The sequence below is a fragment of the Pristiophorus japonicus genome, chromosome 12, assembly GCF_044704955.1.
Source record: "Pristiophorus japonicus isolate sPriJap1 chromosome 12, sPriJap1.hap1, whole genome shotgun sequence".
Classification (NCBI taxonomy): Eukaryota; Metazoa; Chordata; class Chondrichthyes; family Pristiophoridae; genus Pristiophorus; species Pristiophorus japonicus.
In genome coordinates this window covers 121,214,660-121,239,424 of record NC_091988.1, presented here as the reverse complement: position 1 = coordinate 121,239,424, position 24,765 = coordinate 121,214,660, and the positions used below count along the sequence as shown (strand labels likewise).

General features: G+C 42.4%; 1 protein-coding gene across 1 annotated transcript in view; it reads left to right on the top strand.

The window, feature by feature from the left end:
• The window catches only part of LOC139277441 (tRNA selenocysteine 1-associated protein 1-like), a 65,454-nt gene that overhangs the window by 2,299 nt on the left and 38,390 nt on the right, over positions 1 to 24,765 (top strand). The window contains exons 2-4 of the mRNA XM_070895898.1: positions 9,553 to 9,650; positions 12,879 to 12,978; positions 19,020 to 19,072. Coding sequence (XP_070751999.1) covers positions 9,553 to 9,650; positions 12,879 to 12,978; positions 19,020 to 19,072 — 251 coding nt within the window. The remainder of the gene's footprint in view (positions 1 to 9,552; positions 9,651 to 12,878; positions 12,979 to 19,019; positions 19,073 to 24,765) is intronic.

The window sequence follows — 24,765 nt, the reverse complement described above, 5'->3', positions numbered from 1 at the left end:
ATATATAGTGAGTGTATATATATATATATCTATATATATATATAGTGTGTGTTTATATAGTATCTATATATATAGTGTGTGTATATATAGTATCTATATATATAGTGTGTGTATATATATAGTATATATATAGTGTGTATATATAGTATATATAGTGTGTATATATAGTGTATATATAGTGTATATATAGTGTATATATAGTATATATATAGTGTGTATATATAGTATATATATAGTGTGTATATATAGTATATATAGTGTATATATAGTGTGTATATATATAGTGTATATATAGTGTGTATATATATAGTGTATATATAGTGTGTGTATATATAGTATATATATTGTGTGTGTGTATATATAGTATATATATTGTGTGTGTGTATATATAGTATATATAGTGTGTGTATGTGTATATATAGTATATATATATAGTGTGTGTATATATATAGTATATATATAGTGTGTGTATATATATAGTATATATATAGTGTGTGTATATATATATAGTATATATATAGTGTGTGTATATATATATAGTATATATATAGTGTGTGTATATATATATAGTATATATATAGTGTGTGTGTATATATATAGTATATATAGTGTGTGTGTGTATAGTGTATATATAGTGTGTGTGTGTATAGTGTATATATAGTGTGATAGTGTATATATAGTGTGTGTGTATGTATAGTGTATATATAGTGTGTGTGTATATATAGTATATATGTAGTGTGTGTGTATATATATAGTATATATGTAGTGTGTGTGTGTATATATAGTATATATAGTGTGTGTGTGTATATATAGTATATATAGTGTGTGTGTATATATAGTATATATATAGTGTGTGTATATATAGTATATATATAGTGTGTGTATATATAGTATATATAGTGTGTGTATATATAGTATATATAGTGTGTGTATATATAGTATATATAGTGTGTGTATATATAGTATATATAGTGTGTGTATATATAGTATATATATAGTGTGTGTGTATATATATAGTATATATAGTGTGTGTATATATATAGTATATATAGTGTGTGTGTATATATATAGTATATATAGTGTGTGTATATATATAGTATATATATAGTGTGTGTATATATATATAGTGTATATATAGTGTGTATATATAGTGTGTGTGTATATATAGTATATATATAGTGTGTGTGTATATATAGTATATATATAGTGTGTGTGTATATATAGTGTGTGTGTGTGTATATATAGTGTGTGTGTATATAGTATATATATAGTGTGTGTATATAGTATATATATATAGTGTGTATATAGTAATATATATATATAGTGTGTATATAGTATATATATATATGTGTGTGTATATAGTATATATATATATAGTGTGTGTGTATAGTATATATATATAGTGTGTGTGTATATAGTATATATATAGTGTGTGTGTATATTATATATATATATATAGTGTGTGTATATATATAGTATCTATATATATAGTGTGTGTATATATATAGTATCTATATATATAGTGTGTGTGTATATATATAGTATCTATATATATGTGTGTGTATATATATAGTATCTATATATATAGTGTGTGTATATTATATATATATATAGTGTGTGTATATTATATATATATAGTGTGTGTATATATATAGTATCTATATATATATATATAGTGTGTGTATATATAGTATCTATATATATAGTGTGTGTATATATAGTATCTATATATATAGTGTGTGTGTATATATATATATAGTATATATATAGTGTGTATATATAGTATATATATAGTATATATAGTATATATAGTATATATATAGTGTGTATATAGTATATAAGTATATAGTGTGTATATAGTATATATAGTATATATATAGTGTGTATATATAGTATATATATAGTATATAGTGTGTATATATAGTGTATATATAGTATATATATAGTGTGTATATATAGTATATATATAGTGTGTATATATAGTATATATATAGTGTGTATATAATAGTGTATATATAAAGTGTGTGTGTATATATAGTATATATATAGTGTGTGTGGTATATATAGTATATATATAGTGTGTATATATATAGTATATATATAGTGTGTGTATATATATAGTATATATATATAGTGTGTGTATATATATAGTATATATATAGTGTGTGTATATATATAGTATATATATATAGTGTGTGTATATATATAGTATATATATAGTGTGTGTATATATATAGTATATATATAGTGTGTGTATATATATAGTATATATATAGTGTGTGTATATATATAGTATATATATAGTGTGTGTATATATATAGTATATATATAGTGTGTGTATATGTATATATAGTATATATATAGTGTGTGTATATATATAGTATATATATAGTGTGTGTGTGTATATATAGTATATAGTGTGTGTGTGTATATATATAGTATATATAGTGTGTGTATATATATAGTGTATATATAGTGTGTGTATATATATAGTGTATATATAGTGTGTGTGTATATATAGTATATATATAGTGTGTGTATATATAGTATATATATAGTGTGTGTATTTATAGTATATATAGTGTGTGTGTATATATAGTATATATATAGTGTGTGTGTATATATAGTATATATATAGTGTGTGTATATATAGTATATATATAGTGTGTGTATATATAGTATATATATAGTGTGTGTATATATAGTATATATATAGTGTGTGTATATATATAGTATATATATAGTGTGTGTATATATATAATATATACAGTGTGTGTATATATATATGTATATATATAGCGTGTGTGTATATTTATAGTATATATATAGCGTGTGTATATATTTATAGTATATATAGCGTGTGTATATTTATAGTATATATATAGTGTGTGTATATATATAGTATATATATAGTGTGTTTATATATAGTATATATATAGTGTGTTTATATATAGTATATATATAGTGTGTTTATATATAGTATATATATAGTGTGTGTATATATAGTATATATATAGTGTGTGTGTGTATATATAGTATATATATAGAGTGTGTGTGTATATATAGTATATATATATATATAGTGTGTGTATATATAGTATATATAGTGTGTGTATATATAGTATATATAGTGTGTGTATATATAGTATATATAGTGTGTGTATATATATAGTATATCGTGTGTGTATATATATAGTATATAGTGTGTGTATATATATAGTATATAGTGTGTGTATATATATAGTATATAGTGTGTGTGTATATATAGTATATATAGTGTGTGTGTATATATAGTATATATAGTGTGTGTGTATATATAGTATATATAGTGTGTATATATATAGTATATATATAGTGTGTGTATATATAGTATATATAGTGTGTGTGTATATAGTATATATATAGTGTGTGTGTATATAGTATATATATAGTGTGTGTGTATATATATATAGTGTGTGTATATATATAGTATATATATAGTGTGCGTGTATATATATATATAGTGTTATATATATACAGTATATATATAGTGTGTGTATATATATATATAGTATATATAGTGTGTGTATATATATATAGTATATATAGTGTGTGTATATATATATAGTATATATACTGTGTGTATATATATAGTATACATATAGTGTGTGTGTATATATATAGTATACATATAGTGTGTGTGTATATATATATATAGTATATATATATATAGTGTGTGTGTATATATATATAGTATATATATATATAGTGCGTGTGTATATATAGTATATATAGTGTGTGTGTATATATATAGTGTATGTACAGTGTGTGTGTATATAGTACTTTGGTTCGGTATTCACTAAGGAGGACACAAACAGCCTTCCGGATATAAAAGGGGTCAGAGGGTCTAGTAAGGAGGAGGAACTGAGGGAAATCCTTATTCGTCGGGAAATTGTGTTGGGGAAATTGATGGGATTGAAGGCCGATAAATCCCCAGGGCCTGATGGACTGCATCCCAGAGTACTTAAGGAGGTGGCCTTGGAAATAGCGGATGCAGTGACAGTCATTTTCCAACATTCCATTTACTCTGGATCAGTTCCTATCGAGTGGAAGGTAGCCAATGTAACCCCACTTTTTAAAAAAGGAGGGAGAGAGAAAACAGGGAATTATAGACCGGTCAGCCTGACCTCAGTAGTGGGTAAAATGATGGAATCAGTTATTAAGGATGTCATAACAGCGCATTTGGAAAGAGATGACATGATAGGTCCAAGTCAGCATGGATTTGTGAAAGGGAAATCATGCTTGACAAATCTTCTGGAATTTTTTGAGGATGTTTCCAGTAGAGTGGACAAGGGAGAACCAGTTGATGTGGTATATTTGGACTTTCAGAAGGCTTTCGACAAGGTCCCACACAAGAGATTAATGTGCAAAGTTAAAGCACATGGGATTGGGGTAGTGTGCTGACATGGATTGAGAACTGGCTGTCAGACAGGAAGCAAAGAGTAGGAGTAAATGGGTACTTTTCAGAATGGCATATGTGACTAGTGGGGTACCGCAAGGTTCTGTGCTGGGGCCCCAGCTGTTTACACTGTACATTAATGATTTAGACAAGGGGATTAAATGTAGTATCTCCAAATTTGCGGATGACACTAAGTTGGGTGGCAGTGTGAGCTGCGAGGAGGATGCTATGAGGCTACAGAGTGACTTGGATAGGTTAGGTGAGTGGGAAAATGCATGGCAGATGAAGTATAATGTGGATAAATGTGAGGTTATCCACTTTGGTGGTAAAAACAGAGAGACAGACTATTATCTGAATGGTGACAGATTAGGAAAAGGGGAGGTGCAACGAGACCTGGGTGTCATGGTACATCAGTCATTGAAGGTTGGCATGCAGGTACAGCAGGCGGTTAAGAAAGCAAATGGCATGTTGGCCTTCATAGCGAGGGGATTTGAGTACAGGGGCAGGAAGGTGTTGCTACAGTTGTACAGGGCCTTTGTGAGGCCACACCTGGAGTATTGTGTACAGTTTTGGTCTCCTAACTTGAGGAAGGACATTCTTGCTATTGAGGGAGTGCAGCGAAGGTTCACCAGACTGATTCCTGGGATGGCGGGACTGACCTATCAAGAAAGACTGGATCAACTGGGCTTGTATTCACTGGAGTTCAGAAGAATGAGAGGGGACCTCATAGAAACGTTTAAAATTCTGATGGGTTCAGATAGGTTAGATGCAGGAAGAATGTTCCCAATGTTGGGGAAGTCCAGAACCAGGGGTCACAGTCTAAGGATAAGGGGTAAGCCATTTAGGACCGAGATGAGGAGAAACTTCTTCACCCAGAGAGTGGTGAACCTGTGGAATTCTCTACCACAGAAAGTTGTTGAGGCCAATTCACTAAATATATTCAAAAAGGAGTTAGATGAAGTCCTTACTTCTTGGGGGATCAAGGGGTATGGCGGGAAAGCAGGAATGGGGTACTGAAGTTGCATGTTCAGCCATGAACTCATTGAATGGCGGTGCAGGCTAGAAGGGCCGAATGACCTACTCCAGCACCTATTTTCTATGTTTCTATATAGTATATTTATATATATAGTGTATATATATAGTATATGTATATATATAGTGTATGTGTATATATATAGTGTGTATATATAGTGTATATATAGTGTGTGTATGTATATAGTATATATAGTTTGTGCATGTATATAGTATATATAGTGTATGTATATAGTATATATAGTGTATGCATATAGTATATGTATATTGTATATATAGTATGTATATAGTGTATGTATATAGTATATATATGTGTGTATATATTATGTATATATATTGTATGTATATAGTATATATATGTGTAGTATGTATGTAGTATGTATATATATATATTATGTATATATATAGTGTGTATACATATATATATAGTGTATACATAGTGTGTATATATAGTATGTATATATATATATAGTGTGTATATATATAGTATGTATATGGTGTGTGTGTGTATATAGTATGTATATATGTATATAGTGTGTGTATATATATAGTATGTATATATGTACATAGTGTGTGTATATATATAGTATGTATATATGTATATATATATAGTGTGTGTATATATAGTATGTATATATATATAGTGTGTGTGTATATATAGTATATATATATATAGTGTGTGTATATATATAGTGTGTGTGTATATATAGTGTGTATATATATAGTGTGTGTGTATATATAGTGTGTATATATATAGTGTGTGTATATATATAGTATGTATATATATATAGTGTGTATATATATAGTATGTATATATATAGTGTGTGTATATATATAGTATGTATATATATAGTGTGTGTGTATATATATAGTATGTATATATATAGTGTGTGTATATATATATATATAGTATGTATATATATACATAGCGTGTATATAGCATGTATATATATATAACGTGTATATAGCATGTATATAGTATGTATGTATATAGCATGTATATAGTATGTATGTATATAGCATGTATATAGTATGTATATATAGTATGTAAATATATATGTAGTATGTATATAGTGTGTGTATATAGTATATTTATATATATATATAGTATATAGTATATATAGTATATTTATTTATAATATATTTATATCTATATAATATATATAATATATATGTGTATATATTTATATATATATAGTATATTTATGTATGTGTATTTATATATTTATATTTATGTATCTGTATTTATATATTTATATGTATATATGTATATTTATATATAATTTATATTTATATAGTATATATATATAGTATATTTATATATACAATATATATAGTATTTATATATAGTATATTTATATGTATAATATATATATTTATATATATATAGTGTATGTATATTTATTAGTATATAATATATATAGTATATAATATATATATAGTGTGTATATATATATATAATAAATATATATATTATATTTGTATATATATAAAGTATATTTATATGTGTGTGTATATATATATAGTATGTTTATATGCGTGTATATTTTATATATATTTATATAGTGTATATATATCTTGCATTTATATATATGTATATATATAGTACCTATTTTATGATATATATATATATATAGTGTATACATATACATAGTGTGTGTATATATAGTATATATATAGTATATTTATACACACACACACACACACACACACACATCAGCATTAAATATATATACAGAGATAATATCAGTATTAAATGTCAGGAAAGAGCATTGAATAAATGGAGAGAGAATTTCAGCATTAAATACAGGGAGGGGCTGAAATTGATTTACTTAATGCCCACTGCCGCCGACATTCGTCTGCTCGAACCACCCAGTGGGCGGGAGGGGAGAGCTGCCGGGAAGCGCCCGCCGACGTCAGCGGACGGCCGATGCACGTAAGTAGACTCCCGCCCGCCGAGATGCCGGATTGGTGCGGGCCGGAATCGGCGTCGGACCACTGCGTGGAGGCTGCTCCATCCTGAATGGTGAGTGTCAAGATCCTGTAAAAAGGTAAGTGTAATGTTTTAAATTATTTCTGTGCAGGGACTTACCTGGGTGAGGTCCACTGAAGGGCGTTAGATGGTTTTTTCCAGGTCTTTGCCCCTCCGTGGGCCCGACTCCATCCTCAGCGGCACTTGGGCGGCAAGCGCCTCTGCCACCGAGAATGAGAGCTCCCGCCCGCTGCCGCCCAGATTGGTGGCGTATGTCATTGATTTGCCACCCAAAATCCCGCTGAAAGTACCGTCCGGTACATCGGCGACACTTTGGGCGGGCGGAGGCCTTGACCAAGTTCAGCCCCAGAGAGAGAGAATATCAGCATTAAATACAGAGTGTGAATATCCGCATATATATATAGAGAGATTTTCAATATTAAATAAAGAGAGGGAATATCAGCATTATTCTTCTTAGGCAGTCGCCCGGAGTCGAGGATGACACTACAATGAGTTCCCAGGTGACTGATGAGATCAATGCGGGACCTACAGTCTCTGTCGCAGGTGGGGCAGATGGTGGTTGGAGGGACGGGTGGGTGGGGTGGTTGGTTTGTCGTGCGCTCCTTCCGCTGTTTGAGCATGGCTTCCGCGTGCCCCCGATGAAGAGACTCGAGGTGTTCGGACGCTTCTCCTCCACTTTGAGCGGTCTTGGGCCAGGGATTCCCAAGAGTCGGTGGGGATGTTACATTTTTTCAAGAAAGCTTTGAGGGTGTCCTTGAAGTGTTTTAGCTGCCCTCCTGGAGCTCGCCTGCCGTGATAGAGTTCGAAGTAGAGCGTTTGTTTCGGGAGTCTAGTATCGAGCATGCGGGCAATGTGGCCCGTCCATCGGAGCTGATCAAATGTGGTCAATGCCTCAATGCTGGGGATGTTGGCCTGAGAGAGGACACTGACGTTGGTGCGGCTGTCCTGCCAATGAATTTGCAGGATTTTGCGGAGGCAGCGTTGGTGGTTCTTCTCCAGTGCTTTGAGGTGCCCGCTGTACATAGTCCATGTCTCTGAAGCATATGGGAGGGCGGGTATCACTACTGCTCTGTAGACCATGAGCTTGGTGCCGGGTTTGAGATCCTGGTCTTAGAGCACACTCTTCCTCAGGTGACTGAAGGCTGCACTGGCACACTGAGGGTGGTGTTGAACTTAGTCATCGATGTCTGTCCTCGCTGATGGTAGGCTCCCAAGGTATAGGAACTGGTCCACATTGTCCAAGGTCTCGTCATGGATCTTGATAATCGGGGAGCAGGATGGTGGGGCGAGGGCAGGTTGGTGGAGAACATTAGTCTTGCGGATGTTTAATGTAAGGCCCAGACTCTCGTACGCTTCAGTGAAGGTGTCAACGATGTTTTGGAGTTCGGCCTCCGTGTGTACACAAAGGCAAGTGTCGTCTGCATACTGTAATTCAGTGACGGGTTGGAACAACCTTGGATCATTGAAAAATTGTTTAATATCAGTATTAAATATACATATGTGGGTGTGTGTATATGGAGAGAGAAACAGAATATCAGCGTTAAATATAGAGAGAGAATATCAGCATTAAATACGGAGATATCAGTATTAAATGTCAGGAGAAAGTATTAAATATATAGAGAGAGAATATCAGCGTTAAATATATATATATATCAGCATTAAATATATATACATATATATATATATCAGCATTAAATATATATATATATATATATACATCAGCATTAAATGTATATATATCTCAGCATTAAATATATATATATAGCATTAAAATAAAGGAAATATTTGAGCCACCTGGGAAACTCACTAAACAATCTGTCCACCACTTAGAAAGTTTCCCATTTGTTCTCTCCTCCCCTCCCCCTTTCAGTGCCCTTGAACTTCCTTAAGAATCTGTTACATCTCAAACTTTTCTGGCTGATAAAGGGTCACGGACCCGAAACATTAACTCTGTTTCTCTCCTCAGCCTGACCCGCTGAGATTTCCAGAATTTTCTGTTTCTATTTCAGATTCCCGCATCCGCAGTATTTTGCTTTTGAAAGTTTGCTTTGGGTTCGGTCTGTAATTTTATCGCCTCTTCTTGTTTCAGTTGGAGCCCTATATGGATGTTGAGTTCATCAAAGAAGCCTTTTCTGCAATGGGACAAAAAGTTGTTGGTGTGAAAATCATTCGAAACAGAGTTACTGGGTAAAGACACTTCAATTATTGCATGTAACATGGCAGAGTGTACGTACAGACTTAGTGCTGTGTTTTGTGTGGAAAGTGTTCGAATTCTCTGACAGGCTTTTAGTTTTTGATGAGATTTTTTCAAGGCTCATGGTACAGCACAGAATCACATCTAGGTTTTGGGGACTGTTGTCTGTGACAATGCTGAATTATCTAAGAGCAGCATAGTGCTGAAAGACAGGCCTGGAAATAAACACATGTAGTATTGTGGCACTGCTCCCCAAGCACTGCAGAAATCCATGCAGAATTTCTCGGGGAATTGGGGTCAAAATCTTTCAGATAAGGAGTAGTCTTCAAGGTCCATTATGGATAACTTCAGTGGTATGCCCCCACTTTCACCCCGTCCACCCTCACTGTTCTTTTTCTTTCTCTCTAACTCGTGCTCTTTTTTTTCCCTCTCTATTCTTTCACTCCTCCTCTTCCATTCTTGTTTTCACTTAACTCTTTTCTCTTTGTATTCTCTCCTCCGCTCGCTCTCTCTCTCTCTCTGTCCCCTACGCTCGCTCTCTCTCTCTCTGTCCCCTCCGCTCGCTCTCTCTCTCTCTGTCCCCTCCGCTCGCTCTCTCTCTCTCTGTCCCCTCCGCTCGCTCTCTCTCTCTCTGTCCCCTCCGCTCGCTCTCTCTCTCTCTGTCCCCTCCGCTCGCTCTCTCTCTCTCTGTCCCCTCCGCTCGCTCTCTCTCTGTCCCCTCCGCTCGCTCTCTCTCTCTGTTCCCTCCGCTCGCTCCGCTCTCTCTGTCCCCTCCGCTCGCTCTCCTCTCTGTCCCCTCCGCTCTCTCTCTCTCTCTCCCCTCCGCTCTCTCTCTCTCTCTGTCCCTCTGCTCTCTCTCTCTCTCTGTCCCCTCCGCTCTCTCTCTCTGTCCCCTCCGCTCTCTCTCTCTCTGTCCCCTCTGCTCGCTCTCTCTCTCTGTCCCCTCCGCTCTCTCTCTCTTCCCCCTCCGCTCTCTCTCTTCCCCCCTCCGCTCTCTCTCTTCCCCCCTCCGTCTCTCTCTTCCCCCTCCGCTCTCTCTCTCCCCCTCCGCTCGCTCTCTCCCCCTCCGCTCGCTCTCTCCCCCCTCCGCTCGCTCTCTCCCCCTCCGCTCGCTCTCTCCCCCTCCGCTCGCTCTCTCCCGCCTCCGCTCTCTCTCTCCCGCCTCCGCTCTCTCTCCCGCCTCCGGCGCTCTCTCCCCCCTCCGCGCTCTCTCTCCCCCTCCCGCTCGCTCTCTCCCCCCTCCACTCTCTCTCTCCCCCTCCGCTCGCTCTCTCTCCCCCCTCCGCGCTCTCTCTCCCCCCTCCGCTCGCTCTCTCTCCCCCTCCGCTCGCTCTCTCTCCCCCCTCGCTCTCTCTCCCCCCCGCCGCTCGCGCTCTCTCCCCCCTCCGCTCGCTCTCTCCCCCCTCCGCTCTCTCTCTCCCCCCTCCGCTCGCTCTCTCTCCCCCCTCCGCGCTCTCTCTCCCCCCTCCGCTCGCTCTCTCTCCCCCCTCCGCGCTCTCTCTCCCCCTCCGCTCGCTCGCTCTCCCCCCTCCGCTCGCTCTCCCCCCTCCGCTCGCTCGCTCTCCCCCCTCCGCTCGCTCGCTCTCCCCCCTCCGCTCGCTCGCTCTCCCCCCTCCGCTCGCTCGCTCTCCCCCCTCCGCTCGCTCGCTCTCCCCCCTCCGCTCGCTCGCTCTCCCCCCTCTGCTCGCTCTCTCTCGGTAGGTGGTAATCAGTAGGAGGTTTCCTTGCCCATGCTTGACCTGAAGTCAGGAGACTTCTTGGGGTCCGGAGTCAATGTTGAGGTCTCCCACAGGGCCACTCCCTCCCGACTGTAAACCACTGTGTTGCCACACCCTGGTGGGTCTGTGCTGCCGCTGGGACAGGACAGGACATACTCAGGGATGGTGATGGAGGTGTCCGGGACATTGGCTGAAAGATATGATTCTGTGAGTATGACTCTGTCAGGCTGTTGATGAACTAGTCTGTGGGACAGCTCTCCCAATGTTGGTACAGGTCCCCAGATGTTAGTGACGAGGACTTTGCCGGGTCGACTGGGCTGGGTGTGCACTTGTCGTGCCCGTAGCTGGTGCCGAGGTCAATACCGGGTGGTCCGTCTGCTTTTATTCTTCTTGGTTTTTGTAGTGGTTTGGTACAACTGAGTGGCCTGCTAGGTCAATTCAGAGGGTAGTGAGTCTGGTGTCACATACAGGCCAGACCAATACCTAAGAACAGATTATCTGGTTATTGTCACATTGCTGTGAGCAAATTGGCTGCCACGTTGCTTGCATTACAACACTTCAAAAGTACTTCATTGGCAGTAAAGCACTTTGGGATGTCTTAAATGTGAAAAGAGGTCGATGCGTGCAAGTCTTTTCTTTACCGGAAACACTAACCCGACCTTCCTTTCACCACAGATGCTGCCGGACATGCTGATTGTTTGGGTGGGAGCGGGGTGGAGTGGGGGAGATTGTAGGGAGCTGGAAAGCGACAATTCAGCTCTGCTAAATGTGGGTCAGGATTGTCCTGGGATTGTATGCAGCTTGGAGGTATTACAGCAGCTGGTGTCATACAGATGGGGAATGTTCGAGTCCTGATTTATGCTGAGTCTCTGCCAAGGTGGCAGTTGGGGTGTCGCTGGGGTGGAGAAGTGGAAACCCGCTGCCGATGCGGCACGCCTGGGCACCCCACTGGGGTATCTGCAGTGTAGTTGCTGGATGAGCACAGAATCGGGCTTGCTGCTGATGCTACCTGCGGTTGAATAGAGTGCTGATGCTCAGTGCACAGCAATAATAGAAATTTACAACGCAGAAGGAGGCCATTCCGACCCATCGTGTCCGTGCCAGCCGACAAAGAGCCGCACGGCCCTCGGTCAGCAGCCCTGAAGGTTACATATAAACCTCTGAACAATGAACAATGAACAATGGCGGAAAGGCAAAGAGCTCCCGGCCCAACCAGTCCGCCCCACACAACTGTAACACTCCCTGCACTGAAACATTCTACACTCTATCCCAACCGGAGTCATGTGATCTCCTGGGAGAGGCAAAAACCAGATACAAACCCAGGCCAATTTAGGGGGAAAAAAATCTGGGAAAATGTGGGAAAATGAGTGTTGCAGGTTGGTGTGGAAGAAACTTCGAGAGGAAGGGAGAACGCTGGGAGAGAGAGGAATGTTAATGGAATGATGTTCTCTGGTTTACACACGCCTCAGACCTGTCACTGACTGTAGTTTGTTGTTTCTGCAGAGGGCCTGCTGGGTACTGCTTTGTGGAGTTTCCAGATCAATCAAGTGCTGATGTGGCGTTACATAAACTCAACGGGAAACCACTCCCGGGCTCCAATGCTGTAAGTCTGGATCCCGCATTAACTTTTCAGCTGCTTTTTCGTAGTTTGCATTCCGGGAGACCATGTCTTTGAGCTGCTGATCAATGCTCCGCCTGGCTCCCTTGTGTGTGATTCTGCAGCGCTGTAATGCGCAGGGATCAGACTGTCGCACACCGCCGCCCCCAATCCTGGAACAAGAGCTGGTGCAGGTGCGGCTCTGTACAAGGTCCACAGTCCCATCTTGTTTGAGGACCTCCCTCACCCCTGGAGCTACCCATCTGCACTCTCTCAGCTCCTGATTGTAATCGTGCCACTGGACGGCTACCCAATGGAGGCCAGGCACTTCCACACAGCAAGAAGCAGGAGAGAGAAAAACTTCAGCATCCATAATCATACCGAGCATTTCTATCTGTGGGAACCTGGGTAACTGTGAATGGGGGCGGGGGGGGAGGGGCTGTGAGTGGGCGGGGGCTGTGAGTGAGCGGTGGGGGGGAGGGGCTGTGAGTGAGGGACTGAGAGTGGTGGGGGAAGAGGGGCTGTGACTGTGGGGGGCTGTGAATGTAGGGGGGGGGGCTGTGAGTGGGGGAGGGGGGGGCTGTGAGTGGGGGAGGAGCTGTGAGTGGGGGAGGGGGGGCTGTGTGGGGGAGGGGGTGGCTGTGAGTGGGGGAGGGTGGGGCTGTGAGTGGGGGAGGGTGGGGCTGTGAGTGGGGGAGGGTGGGGCTGTGAGTGGGGGAGGGTGGCTGTGAGTGGGGGAGGGTGGCTGTGAGTGGGGGAGGGGGTGCTGTGAGTGGGGGGGAGGGGGGCTGTGAGTTGGGGGGAGGGGGCTGTGAGTGGGGGAGGGGGGCTGTGAGTTGGGGGGAGGGGGGCTGTGAGTGGGGGGGGAGGGGGGCTGTGAGTGGGGGGGGAGGGGGGCTGTTAGTGGGGGAGGGTGGGCTGTGAATGGCGGAGGGGGGCTGTGAGAGGGGGGGAGGGGGCTGTGGGGTGAGGGGAGGGCTGTGAGGTGAGGGGGGGCTGTGAGTAGGCGGTGGTCGTGGGGTGGGGGGGGGGGGGCTGTGAGTGGGCGGTGGGCCCCGAGTCTCACACAGCAATAAGTCTACTGAGGACATTGGGTGAAGGGAGGTGGGCCCTGGGCCTCGATGTGGTGAGACCTGGGTTTCTGTCGTATCATTAATATAAACTGTCCCGTCGCTGCCGGCATTGTGCTGATTAAAGGGAAATGAGAAGCTGAGACAGCGCTTGCTACAGAAAGTACTCTCCACTTCTGTACAGTGACAAGTATCTACTCTCAAAAAGTGTTGGACTTTTTTCACAAAATACTAACCTCCCTTCCTGCAAAAATACCTGGAGAAGTATTATCAGATGCAAGCTGACAAAAATATAAATGGACGGATATGTAAATGATTTAAAGAAAGGAGGTCGTGGGGAAGGTCTGAGATTTTGCACACTTTCACTTCTTCCCCACCACAGACTTCCTTTCCCATAGATGTATTTCTTTTTCTGTTTTTATATTTATATAAAAATAAATAAATATTTAGTTATTTATTTCCTACATTACAACAATGATTACACTCCAAAAAGTACTTCATTGGCTGGTGGTTGTAAAAGACTCTCTGTAAATGCAAGGCTTTTGTTTATTTTGTCTGTTTTGATGAATCCTCTCCTTGCTGAGTGTTGAATACCAGATCCTCGCACTTACTCCACAGTGAATTCCCCGTGGCCTGTTTTTTTTTTTGCGATCTGGTCTCGAGGTGACATTGATGCACACCTCATAGTCAATTGCTTCTTTCTGTGCTGACATTTCCAGGATTTAAAGAATATCTCCATAGAATTTAACGAGACTTTTAGCCGCTTTTGCGTGGCATAAAGTTTCACTGGCCTCAGTGAGTGGGCGTAGACTGTGCTCTGGCTGGGGTGTACATCAGTGGCTGCGTTCTACTACATCCGTCTCTAACCTCTTCTCCACGATCAGCACAAACTTGTAGATTTAAAATCGACCAGAAGCCAGTGCTCCCATCTACCCTCTGACTCTCCCTCTTTAATACATTCTTGCTATCTATATCTATCTTTCGGCTGCATCTGTCCATCATTCTACAGCAACATTTATATAGCATCATCATCATCACAGGCGGTCCCTCGAACGAGGATGAATTGCTTCCGTGAGAGTTCACAGATGTGACCATTGCACACGAGCTTGACAGAGCTAGGCTTTTATCCAGTGGCAAGGGTTAACCAGGACAGATCTAGTGCGCACACGTATCGCAGTGTGAGCTGTCCCGTGCTGCCCTGACACCTCGCCTCGTCTGGGCCCCGTACCCTCATTCGCCGCACCTCCACCACGATGTTCCAGGGCCCGGCGCCCCGGCTCTATTTATAGCCCCGACCTGCGGTGGTGTTCTCACACAGGTCAGGGCGGACCACGATGTTCCAGGGCCCGGTGCTCCAGCTGTAGCAGGGGAGAGCATCAAACAGGAAATTAGGGGTGCATGCAATAAAGGTGCAGCAGTTATAATGGGTAACTTTAATATGCACATAGATTGGACTAACCAAACTGGAAGCAATACGGTGGAGGAGGATTTCCTGGAGTGCACAAGAGATGGTTTTCTAGACCAATATGTCGAGGAACCAACTAGGGGGGAGGCCATCTTAAACTGGGTGTTGTGTAATGAGAGAGGATTAATTAGCAATCTCGTTGTGCGAGGCCCCTTGGGAAAGAGTGACCATAATATGGTGGAATTCTGCATTAGGATGGAGACCATGGTCCAGAACTTAAAGAAGGGTAACTTTGAAGGTATGAGGCGTGAATTGGCTAGGATAGATTGGCGAATGATACTTAAGGGGTTGACAGTGGATGGGCAATGGCAGACATTTAGAGACCGCATGGATGAACTACAACAATTATACATCCCTGTCTGGCATAAAAATAAAAAGGGGAAGGTGGCTCAACCGTGGCTATCTAGGGAAATCAGGGATAGTATTAAAGCCAAGGAAGTGGCATACAAATTGGCCAGAAATAGCAACGAACCCAGGGACTGGGAGAAATTTAGAACTCAGCAGAGGAGAACAAAGGGTTTGATTAGGGCAGGGAAAATAGAGTACGAGAGGAAGCTTGCAGGGAACATTAAGACGGATTGCAAAAGCTTCTATAGATAGGTAAAGAGAAAAAGGTTAGTAAAGACAAACATAGGTCCCCTGCAGTCAGAATCAGGGGAAGTCATAACTGGGAACAAAGAAATGGCAGACTAATTGAACAAGTACTTTGGTTCGGTATTCACTAAGAAGGACACAAATAACCTTCCGGGTATAAAAGGGGTCAGAGGGTCTAGTAAGAAGGAGGAACTGAGGGAAACCCTTATTAGTCGGAAAATTGTGTTGGGGAAATTGATGGGATTGAAGGCCGATAAATCCCCAGGGCCTGATGGACTGCATCCCAGAGTACTTAAGGAGGTGGCCTTAGAAATAGCGGATGCATTGACAGTCATTTTCCAACATTCCATAGACTCTGGATCAGTTCCTATGGAGTGGAGGGTAGCCAATGTAACCCCACTTTTTAAAAAAAGGAGGGAGAGAAAAAATAGGGAATTATAGCGATGTCAGCCTGACATCGGTAGTGGGTAAAATGATGGAATCAATTATTAAGGATGCCATAGCAGTGCATTTGGAAAGAGGTGACATGATAGGTCCAAGTCAGCATGGATTTGTGAAAGGGAAATCATGCTTGACAAATCTTCTGGAATTTTTTGAGGATGTTTCCAGTAGAGAGGACAAGGGGGAACCAGTTGATGTGGTGTATTGGACTTTCAGAAGGCTTTCGACAAGGTCCCACACAAGAGATTAATGTGTAAAGTTAAAGCACATGGGATTGGGGGTAGAGTGCTGACATGGATTGAGAACTGGTTGTCAGACAGGAAGCAAAGGGTAGGAGTAAATGGGGACTTTTCAGAATGGCAGGCAGTGACTAGTGGGGTACCGCAAGGTTCTGTGCTGGGGTCCCAGCTGTTTACATTGTACATTAATGATTTGGATGAGGGGATTAAATGTAGTATCTCCAAATTTGCGGATGACATTAAGTTAGGTGGCAGTGTGAGCTGCGAGGAGGATGCTATGAGGCTGCAGAGTGACTTGATAGGTTAGGTGAGTGGGTAAATGCATGGCAGATGAAGTATAATGTGGATAAATGTGCGGTTATCCACTTTGGTGGTAAAAACAGAGAGACAGACTATTATCTGAATGGTGACAAATTAGGAAAAGAGGAGGTGCAACGAGACCTGGGTGTCATGGTACATCAGTCATTGAAGGTTGGCATGCAGGTACAGCAGGCGGTTAAGAAAGCAAATGGCATGTTGGCCTTCATAGCGAGGGGATTTGAGTACAGGGGCAGGGAGGTGTTACTACAGTTGTACAGCGCCTTGGTGAGGGCACAACCTGGAGTATTGTGTACAGTTTTGGTCTCCTAACTTGAGAAAGGACATTCTTGCTATTGAGGGAGTGCAGCGAAGGTTCACCAGACTGATTCCTGGGATGGCGGGGCTGACATATCAAGAAAGACCTGATCAACTGGGCTTGTATTCACTGGAGTTCAGAAGAATGAGAGGGGATCTCATAGAAACGTTTAAAATTCTGATGGGTTTAGACAGGTTAGATGCAGGAAAAATTTTCCCAATGTTGGGGAAGTCCAGAACCAGGGGTCACAGTCTAAGGATAAGGGGTAAGCCATTTAGGACCGAGATGAGGAGAACCTTCTTCACCCAGAGAGTGGTGAACCTGTGGAATTCTCTACCACAGAAAGTTGTTGAGGCCAATTCACTAAATATATTCAAAAAGGAGTTAGATGTAGTCCTTACTACTAGAGGGATCAAGGGGTATGGCGAGAAAGCAGGAATGGGGTACTGAAGTTTCATGTTCAGCCATGAACTCATTGAATGGCGGTGCAGGCTCGAAGGGCCGAACGGCCTACTCCTGGACCTATTTTCTGTGTTTCTATGTTAAACGACCGTAGCCTCTTCACAGGGGAGGTAGCAAACAAAATTTGACCCCGTGCCACATGAGCTATTAGGACAGGAAAGAGGTAGGTTTTAAGAAGCGTCTTAAAGCAGGAGAGGGAGGTAGAAGGGGCCAAAATTGGGAGTAGTGCAAAGATCTCGAATGATTGTAGGGCTGGAGGAGGTTACAGAGATATGGAGGGAGTGAGGCCATGGAGAAATTTGTAAACTAGGATGAGAATTTTAAAATTGAGGCCTTGCCACCAGGAGCCAATGTAGGTCAGCGAGCACAAGGTTGATGGGCAGTGTTCACTTTAAGCTGCGCGGCCATGCAGCACTGTGAAGCTCCCTCGCCGGTGAGACAGCTTTTAAACAGTAAAACTGCATGCGCTGAATTTTAAATGGCCCACACAGCCCCTAAAAGGTTTGGTGATGGGTGAACAGGACTTGGTGGAATTAGGACATAGGCAGCAGAGGTGGACCCACTCTACTGCTGTCCCCTTCTCTCTCTACCTCTGCTCCATCTGTCCATCACTCTACCGCTGTCTCTATCTTTAGCTTTCTGTCTGTTATAAATTGACGTCTTCTTCATTGGCAATCTTTGTTTTTCTCCTTTCTAATTGGTAAAAAAAACCCCAATCATTTTGTCATAAACCTTACTCTGCCCTTACACCGCCTCTCCTCCCCCCCCCCCCCCAAGCCACCAAAAGATATTTTGTGCCCAATCACATTGCCATCAGAAAATATTTCTCCGCTGCAGTCTCCACAACACTACTTTCCTGCTTTGGCCCCTTCCTAAGCTCAGCCTTTGATGATGGCATTGCTTGAAATGGTAGTCGTGCAGTGCAAGGATTATTCATTTGCTCCAATGAATAAAAAGCCAGCGAGACGTTATCTGCCCAGACCCACAGTTCCAGTATGCTGTGCCTGGTGTTGCTACAGTGGAGCCCAGCACTGAAGTCTTTTCTCGGAAAGGTTGCGGTGCCATAGTTGTTCCAACAAGTCTAATTTATTGGGGCAATACTGGTGAAAGTTTCATTTTTAAGTTTTCCAAATGTTTAATGTGTTTTCTTAATTTTACAGCCAAAAAGGTTCAAGTTAAACTATTCTACTTATGGAAAGCATCCCGATGGAAGGTAAATTGGTTTGTATGATTGTCGTTCATGTACGTGAAATGTTGAAGAATGGTGGGCTCCTGACTCACTGGAGTACATTGCAGGGACTGGGTACAGGGTTGTTCAGTGATTCTCCAGAGAACTGAATTGGGAGACTGGTCCTGAAGCCCCTAACATTGGGGCCCGGGGCATCAAATCAAACCATGTCGCTCTCCTCAGACAGGTTATAGTATAAAATACTTTAAATTATTGTCAGGTGAATCAAAGGGAAATTCTAGGCCTGTGTCAGCTTTGTCAGTTCCCTTTGTGACCTGGAAGACTTCAAATAGGTCACCTTGATGTATCCTCTTCAAAGAAACCAAACCCAAAGCCACCTTTCCTGCGGGCACTGTTCCTCTCCAGGGTAATAATGTTCAGGTTTCAGTCGGGTGGCGAAGTCAGCATTGTTTGAATACAATAATCGTATATTCCTTCCCGTTGGAGCTGGAGGAAATACTTTGATCATCAAGTGTACTCCCCAAACCCCTCCCACACACTCTGCTCTTCTCTTCCAATTGGAGTGTGATCTTCAGTGCTGTCCTCAGGTGGCCTGACATCACACATTGCTGGACTGATCTGTACCCCTGCACAAACCTACCATAACTTCAGGCCACTCGGCAGTAAGTAACGATAGAATTGAGGCCCGGAGCTGTGTTACTGCATCAGATAGTCATCGATTGTGCACGTTGGATACATCCTTCGTGGGAGGGAGGGGGTTAGAACCAGGAAGGAAGAGAGTTCAAACATAAGAATTTTTATTGTTGGGAAAAGCCATTGGGTCCAAAAAGCCTTTTCATGGATGGCCGCCAGCAACACTGTACATTTACAATCTTCCTTTGTAACGTTGGCTGTGATTTCCCTCCTGATTTCTCCTCTTTTTCTTAACTTCCTAACTTTGGGTTTGAACTGTTCATCACAGTGAACAATTGCTTGGATGAGTTTTGTCTGTTCCTTCATAATGAAAGCTTAAATTTCAAAAACAACCCCCAAATTACTGAACACCTCCCCACAACTTGTATTCCTGACCCCTAGATTCACCATTATAGCCCACGTGCCCTTTCGGGCCCAGTACTCAATGCCCTTTCTATTAATCGTGCCTAGCACAGAACTCCAGCTGGGGTCTGACTAACACCCTGCACGGCGGCGAAAAACCGACATAGATCACTTCTCTCTCCCTCTCTTAATGTTCCCTGCTCTGTATTTGCACTTTTACTGCAGTCATGCCCTGGGCTGGTAGTAACCCCTCAACCTCTCCCGATCACTCTGTGTCCCATTTATCACACTCTATAACCCCTCAACCTCTCCCGATCACTCTGTGTCCCATTTATCACACTCTATAACCCCTCAACCTCTCCCGATCACGCTGTGTCCCATTTATCACACTCTATAACCCTTGATCACTCTCCCGATCACTCTCTGTCCCATTTATCACACTCTATAACCCCTCGATCTCACGATCACTCTCTGTCCCATTTATCACACTCTATAACCCTCGATCTCCCGATCACTCTGTGCCCCATTTATCACACTCTATAACCCCTCAACCTCTCCTGATCACTCTGTGTCCCATTTATCACACTCTATAACCCCTCGATCTCCCGATCACTCTCTGTCCCATTTATCACCCTCTATACTCCTCGATCTCCCGATCACTCTCTGTCCCATCTATCACACTCTATAACCCCTCAATCTCTCCTGATCAATCTCTGTCCCATTTATCACACTCTATAACCCTCGATCACTCTCTCTTCCATGTATCACACTCTATAACTCCTCAATCTCTCCCGATCACTCTCTGTTCCATTTATCACACTCTATAACCCCTCGATCTCCCGATCACACTCTGTCCCATGTATCACACTCTATAACCCTCGATCTCCTGATCACACTCTGTCCCATCTATCACACTCTATAACCCCTCAATCTCTCCTGATCAATCTCTGTCCCATTTATCACACTGTATAACCCTCGATCTCTCTCCTGATCACACTCTGTCCCATTTATCACACACTTTATAACCCTTTGACTCCTCTTCCGATCACAGTCAACAACAACAACTTGAATTTTTTAGCGCCATTAACGTAGTAAAATTTCTCGACGCTTCACAGGAGTGTAATCAGACACAATTTGACACCGAGCCACATAAGATATTAGGATAGATGACCAAAAACCTAGACAAAGAGGAAGATTTTAAGGAGCGTCTTAGAGGAGGAAAGAGAGACGGAGAGGTTTAGGGAGAGCTTGGGGCCTCGGCCGCTGAAGGCACCGTTGCCAATAGTGGAGCGATTAAAATCGGGGATGCAGTTGAGGCCAGAATTTGAGGAACACAGAGCTCTCAGAGGGTCGTAGACAACGTCCCCTCTAAGCTGTCAGCCGGTGACGCGCAGCCTGGGACCTGCATTGCCGATGTTAGTTTTGCACATGTCCGAAACTGTGAATGGGCCGATTGGTTGTAGAGCTCAGGAGGATACAGAGATATGGAGGGATTTGAAAACAAAGAGCAGCATGTAGATGAGAAATAAGAGGGGGCCATGGACAGATGAGGAGGGATAGATTACCATGGTGGCAGTCATATAGGCTGTCATTGTGACTTTGATAAGGGCCAGTTCAGTGCTGTGACACAAGCGGAAACCTGATTGGAGGGATTCAAACCTGGAGTTGCGGGAGAGATGGCCACGAATTTGGGGGGCGACAACACGTTCAAGGACATTGGAGAGGAGAGCGAGGTTGGAAATGGGGACTGTAGTTTGCAACGACAGGTCAAGGGTAGGTTTTTAAGGAGGGGGATGATGGCGGCAGATTTGACGGGGAGGGGGACAGTACCCGAGGAGAGTGAACCAATCACAATATGAGCTAACATGGGGGCCAGGAAGGGAAGGTGAGTGGGAATAGGGTCGAGTGAGCAGGAAGTGGGTCTCCTGAACAAGATGAGCTCGGAGAGGGCTTGAGGGGTGGTGGGAGATTAACTAGAGAGAGATGCGAGTTCAGGGCTGTGGCAGGGGGGAACCTTCAGGGGAAGTTTGTCTTTGTGGGCTAGGGGAAGTGGCAGAGGCAGCTAACGGATGGTCTCAATCTTAATGACACACCCTGTCCCATTTATCACAACTATAACCTCTTGATCTCTGTCCTAATTTTTCACACTCTATAACCCATCGATATCTCACCTGATCACTCTCTGTCCCATTTATCACACTCTATAACCCTTCGATATCTCCCTTGATCACTCTCTATCCCATTTACCACACACTGTAACCCCTTGATATCTTTCCTGATCAGCACACCTATTTTATTCAGGACAGTTTTCTGGAACAATATGTTCTTGAACCAACAAGAGGCCAGGAATTAGATTTAGTAAAGAGCTTGAATTAGTCAATAATCTAATGGTAAGAGAACACCTAGCTAACAGTGACCAATACATGATTGAATGTGATACTGGGTTTGAGAGGGTGAAGGGTGAGTCACGAGCCAAGGTTTTAACCTTAGGGAAGGCTGACGTTGGAGGGATGACGCATGAATTGACCACAATAGACTGCGCAGAACTATTAATGGATGACATTACCGATGAAGAGTGGAAGGTGTCCAAAACAGTATTTGGTAGAATACAGGACCTGAACATACCCTTAAAGGGCAAGAGCTCTATTGTGTAATTAAATAACCTTGGTCAACACGGGAAGTGAGAGATAGTCTAGAATTAAAAGGCTTATACAAAGGCAAAGAGCAGTAAAGATCCTGCAGACTGGGGGAGATACAATGAACAGCAAAGGGATAGAAAGAAAGTGGTAAGAGCTGCAAAAGGAATATGAGGAAAAGCTTGCGAGGTTATCAAGGACAACTCTAAAGGACTTTACACGTATATTAAGAGAAAGAGGACGGCTTAGAGTAACGTGGGTCCCTTAATGACAGACGCAGGTAATACTTTCATTGGAATCAGGAAATGATAGACTTACTAAATATCCGGGCTCACAGTACGGGATGGGGTAAAGTACCGGAGATACAAAGACAACTAAAGATAAATCAAGAGGAGGAACTAATTCAACATAGGTTTTAAAAAATGATGTTGGAGAAACTAATGAGACTGAAGATAGACAAATTTCCAGGATCCGATGGATTCTGCCTCACGGTATTAAAAGAAGTATGTGAGGAAATTGATTTTTAGTCAGGATCTCCCAAAACACACTCTATTCAGGAATAGTCACCTTGGGTTGGAAACTTGCCAATGTCACACCAAGATTTAAGAAGGGTAGGGAGATGAACCAGTAAATTATCGGCCTATTTCTGATGTCAGTTATGCGAAAATTACTGGAACCTGTTATTGGGAACAGACTGAGCACTGAAACAAATATGAGCTGATCAGAGAGTTGGCATGGATTTGTAAAGGAATAGAAACAGAAATGCTGGAAATCTCAGCAGGCCAGGCAGTATCTGTGGAGAGATGACCTTCCCTCCATCATAAGGTCAGAAGTGGGGATGTTCGTTGATGATTGCACAGTGTTCGGTTCCATTCGCAACTCCTCAGATAATGAAGCTGTCCATACCCGCATACAGCGAGACCTGGACAACATTCAGGCTTGGGCTGATAAGTGGCAAGTAACATTCGCGCCACACAAGTGCCAGGCAATGACCATCTCCAACAAGCGAGAGTCTAACCACCGCCCTTAACATTCAACAGCATTACCATCGCCAAATCCCCTACCATCAACATCCTGGGGGTCACCATTTGACCAGAAACTTAACTGGACCAGCTACATAAATACTGTGACTATAAGAGCGGGTCAGAGCCTGGGTATTCTGGGGCGAGTGTCTCACCTCCTGACTCCCCAAAGCCTTTCCATCATCTACAAGGCCCAAGTCAGGAGTGTGATGGAATACTCTCCACTTGCCTGGATGAGGGCAGCTCCAACAACACTCGAGAAGCTCGACACCATCCAGGACAAAGCAGCCCACTTGATTGGCCCCCCATCCACCACCTTCAACATTCACTCCCTCCACCACCGGCGCACCGTGGCTGCAGTGTGTACCATCTACAAGATGCACTGCAGCAACTCGCCAAGGCTTCTTCGGCAGCACCTCCCAAACCCGCGACCTCTACCATCTAGAAGGACAAGGACAGCAGGCGCATGGGAACACCACCACCTCCACGTTCCCCTCCCAGTCACACATCATCCTGACTTGGAAATATATCAGTCGTTCCTTCATCGTCGCTGGGTCACAATCCTGGAACTCCCTCCCTAACGGCACTCTGGGAGCACCTTCACCTCACGGACTGCAGCGGTTCAAGAAGGCGGCTTTTGTTTTTAATTTGTAAACATAAGAACACAAGAAATAGGAGCAGGAGTAGGCATTTGGCCCCTCGAGCCTGCTCCACCATTCAATAAGATCATGGCTGATCTGATCAGGGACTCGGCTCCACTTCCCTGCCTGCTCCCCATAACCCTTTCCTCCCTTATCGCTCAAAAATTTGTCCAGCTCCACCTTAAATATATTCAATGACCCAGCCTCCACAGCTCTCTGGGGCAGAGAATTCCACAGATTGAGAGAAGAAATTTCCCCTCATCTCAGTTTTAAATGGGCGGCCCCTTATTCTCAGACTATGTCCCCTAGTTTTAATTTCCCCTATGGGTGGAAATATCTTCTCTGCATCCACCTTGTCGAGCCCCCTCATTATCTTATATGTT